The sequence below is a fragment of the Acanthisitta chloris genome, unplaced genomic scaffold (genome assembly GCF_000695815.1).
Source record: "Acanthisitta chloris isolate BGI_N310 unplaced genomic scaffold, ASM69581v1 scaffold17602, whole genome shotgun sequence".
NCBI classification, from domain to species: Eukaryota; Metazoa; Chordata; class Aves; order Passeriformes; family Acanthisittidae; genus Acanthisitta; species Acanthisitta chloris.
In genome coordinates this window covers 2,294-6,538 of record NW_008658984.1, presented here as the reverse complement: position 1 = coordinate 6,538, position 4,245 = coordinate 2,294, and the positions used below count along the sequence as shown (strand labels likewise).

General features: G+C 38.1%; 1 protein-coding gene across 1 annotated transcript in view; it reads left to right on the top strand.

The window, feature by feature from the left end:
* LOC103797034 (extracellular sulfatase Sulf-1) overlaps positions 1 to 3,296 on the top strand; it is a gene marked incomplete at its 3' end in the record, with an annotated part of 92,839 nt that extends 89,543 nt beyond the window's left edge. Inside the window, exons 11-14 of the mRNA XM_009069227.1 lie at positions 964 to 1,163; positions 1,742 to 1,870; positions 2,131 to 2,187; positions 3,167 to 3,296. Of these exons, the coding sequence (XP_009067475.1) occupies positions 964 to 1,163; positions 1,742 to 1,870; positions 2,131 to 2,187; positions 3,167 to 3,296 (516 nt within the window). The remainder of the gene's footprint in view (positions 1 to 963; positions 1,164 to 1,741; positions 1,871 to 2,130; positions 2,188 to 3,166) is intronic.
* Between the last annotated feature and the right edge of the window lie 949 nt (positions 3,297 to 4,245).

The window sequence follows — 4,245 nt, the reverse complement described above, 5'->3', positions numbered from 1 at the left end:
TTCCAGACACTACTGTGAATACAATCTTATTAGTCAGTAACAAAATTAAATTAATTAATTTGTTCTTTACCTTCATCAACCACATTCTGGAGAAAGTCCTTTTACTATCCCCAATAGGAATGAATTTTGGTTCTCTGCAACATAATGCCAAACTCCTTGCTTTCTTCTTTCAATTGCTGGGTCAATAAACTGATGATTTTTTTTAAAGGGAAAAGCCACTGGGCCTAATATAAAGCCTGGTATTAACAGAAGATGCATCACCTGTGTGTACACATGGATAGACACAGGTGCACACATGACAACTTCTATTCTTTTCACACACTCCTTTCGCAGTTCATCCTTCAGCTGAAATCTGGGAACTGGCAAATCACAGCAACTCAGGTGTCAGTCTACGAGTGTTTGCAGAAGTTAGGCAATGCAGCATACAGCTAATTATAGGTAACATGATACATGAACTATTAGGTGTACTTTGTATGACTTTTTGTTCCAAAATCAAGCACCATGACCAAAGATCTTCCCCTAGAGAGATTTCTTTAAACTTTAATAAAAATTTACAGCCTTTTCCCAAGCCCACAACTGTAAGGAATGAGAAAGTTGTAGACTAAAACAGTAAATCAAATGTGAGTACCTTTTCCCCTGAAGCTGCAGCAGACTTTTTTCACAAGCTGTGTTTGAGTACACAATGAATTTTGGACATATTAATGCAACTACACCATTATTACAATATTTTTTCTAATCTAATTTTCTGGACCTGTTTAATTGTTTCCTCTGTCAAATGTGAAATCAAACTTGTAAGCTGATTTTTTTAGCAGTACAGTAAAGACAAGATGTAAAAATGCCCATCCCCAGAATGTCTGTTTCAATGACCTCATTGATGCCATGTTTGGTCCTGTATATGTGAGGATTATAAATGATGGTTATACATGATTATGCACAAAACGTGTTTTGCTACACTTAACTCAGAGTTCTTCCTATGCTGTGTTGCAGTTATACCAAATGCTTGCAGAGATGGGAGAACTGGAGAATACCTACATTATTTACACTGCTGACCATGGTTACCATATTGGGCAGTTTGGACTGGTCAAGGGGAAGTCAATGCCGTATGACTTTGATATTCGAGTTCCTTTCTTTATTCGTGGTCCAAGTGTAGAGCCGGGATCAGTGTACGTTCTCTTATGTCTCTAGCACAGCTGTTGAGCCTAATGTAAAATGTTCCTATGAGCATATAGTTATCACTCTGTTTAGCTTCATTTCATAAAGGATGCCCTATTATTGCAGAGCAGTGAGTCACACAAAGAGGCATGTCTTTCTGTTTTCATTTTATGAATAAGTTATAATGCAGATAAGAAAAGTGTGTAATGCATAGTCCTGTAGGGTTAGACTTTGGATTTTGCTTTTAAAAAACTACATGCTTATTTTTACTGCTCACCTTGTGGTTTAGCAGAATGGATAGCATCATGCCCTCATTGTCAATGAATCAACTCACACACACAAGAGTAGTGTGGCTGCTGCACCTCCTTACTTTCCCGTGCTTAGCTTTTTCTTTGTGATGACAGTGTGCAGTACTGGCCTGTCGTTCTGAGTTGTAGACTTCAAAGGGGCTTTTCTAAACTTGGCACTTGTGTAGAGCTTTGCATCTTCAAAGCCCTGATAAACATTAATTACCATTCTATTTCCAAGAGAATGTGAAGACTTGCATATTGAACACATGACAACTGTGACTTTTTCTGTCGATTTGCAGAGTGCCTCAGATAGTTCTGAATATCGATCTTGCTCCAACGATTCTGGATATAGCAGGACTTGACACACCTCCAGATATGGATGGCAAATCCGTCCTAAAGCTTCTGGACTTGGAAAGACCAGGAAACAGGTGAGTCCCAACATATTTTTTAGCCAGCTCAGAAGTAAACACCTAAGTGAAACAACAACTGAGTGGAAAAAGAGATTCTGTGAAAATGAGCTGTGTCATGGCAACAACCATAGCTTTCCCATTTGAAGAGTCTCTTAAATAGCACATCTATAAAATTGCAGGTATATGTAAGTGGAGGGTTGTTTTTTCAAAAATAATTTGTTAACACTAGCAGTGCTATGCATAGGTCCTAGCAGTAAATATTATTATTTTACTTTCAGGTTTCGAACAAACAAGAAGATCAAAATTTGGCGTGACACATTTCTGGTGGAAAGAGGGTAATTATTAGGGATGAGAGAGTTCCCTGCCTGCTGGGAACAATTTCTTTTACATGCTTTGCTTTCTGGTCTCTCCTCTTACTGTTTTATGGTCAGAGAAGTAAATTTTTTGCAAGCAAACTTACAGGCCTGACTTGTTTCCTAGTTTCCCACCACTGGCTTTGCAAGATGCTGGGCTCCTAAATCCCTACCTCTGAAGACATTTGAAAGCATGCTTTTTTGGTGACTCTCCTAGCCTCTTTACCTAACATGGTGCTCATGCCCAATTATGTCATCTGACATAATTTTCTTATTATTATCTGACTTATTTTCTTACCAAATCTCTATTTCAAATCCAGCTGTGCGGAATCCTCTTATCAACTGATTTTGCATTTTCCATCACATATGGCAAGCATTCTTCACTTTTGTTCCAGCTAAAAAGAGTCTTATATGGAAATGAGATTTATGACTATAATTGCTCCTCTTTTTACTGTTAATATGTATATCCTCTCACCTTATCGCAGGTAAAAATTTCCTTTTGCCACTTTATGGCTTTACAGATTATGGAAATCTTGTGTGATGTAGTACAAAATAGTGGATATAAGACACATTGTAATGTATAAGTTATAGCCAAGCTAGTGTGGAGTGTGGAAGTCCTGTTATGTCTTCAGCTGGGTTTTTCAGCCAGGCAAATACTGCTTCAGCATGTTTTGCTTTGTGAAAGAACATACATTTACTATGAATGGTGCTGAACTGTGTAAGTTAGCCATACTGCAGTCCTTATTTCTCTTTGGGTAATTTTCAGCCAATCACTTGAGCTTGTTTTTCATTACATGACCTATATGAAAGGTCAGTAACAGAAGTTTGGACATTTTTTTCCCCGAGAGGAAATTAAACCTTCAAGTGGCTTCACATGTCAAGTTAAATTAATCATTAGAGTTTAGAAGAATGTATCTAAAACATTCAAAAATCATTCTAAATTTTTATTTTTTTTTACAAGCAAATTTCTGCGCAAGAAGGAGGAACCCAACAAAAACACTCAGCAGTCTAATCAACTACCAAAATATGAGAGAGTAAAAGAATTGTGCCAACAAGCAAGGTACCAGACAGCCTGTGAGCAACCAGGACAGGTAAGCCACAAGTAACTGCAGTCTTCTAGGTGCCACAGAGAAATATATATTTTACACTGTAGGTTGAAAGAATTTGAAGAGTATGACATTTGGAAGATAGTTTAAAGACCATTGTTGTAAATGTCTTCAGAGGGAAAAAAAAAAGCCAGACAAATTTCTCTAAGCAGTGGTCCAATTTAAGGTGTTCAAAGGCTGGTTCTTAGTTTGCTGTCTCAGTACAGAGATTATGGTAAAACTCCTGTGCTCAAACACAACATGAGATTACTACTTTTTCTTTGATTCAGTGTATTGATAAATACACAAGATAGTTCAGTGATAATTATGATTAAAGGAGAAGATCTTTTTGAGCAGTGAAAGCTTGTACTCACTGGGTTAGTTCGGAATTAATGAAGTAAGCTGATTAGTCCTAAGGTTACACATGATTTCATTTGCTGGTTTGACCAACACACTTAGTAATTGCCATGCTTTATTATTTATTGAAACATCTTTAATAGAAGGCTCCCCTTGCTCAGAAATACTTGCTGTTTCAGGTCATTGTAAGGATTCAGGCAGTGATACCCATACCCAAGCATTACTTTTTCCTCTTGTAGCCTTAATTATTTCAGTATAGCTCCTGACTCAGAGACAAAGGTCTGAATACCTGCTCATAAAACCAGAAGTTACTGCACCCCTGACTACTATGCATACACCTGCAGTTTCGTAGTGTGTATACAGGGAGAGAGCTAAACTGGGAAAAAGTGAGTCTGACTCCAAATTCTGTTCAATCCATTCCGAATTAACACTATACCTATGGTAACATATGAAGATGAATTTACTGGGGAGATCTGTATGGGAGCTGTATGCCTTCTCATTGACACCACCTCCAACCATGCTAGTGCACATGCTGGGGGCCCCAGGCAGTGCCTTGTGCTTGCCTCACTGTCCTCCTGCTTTGTCCCCATCCCCACAC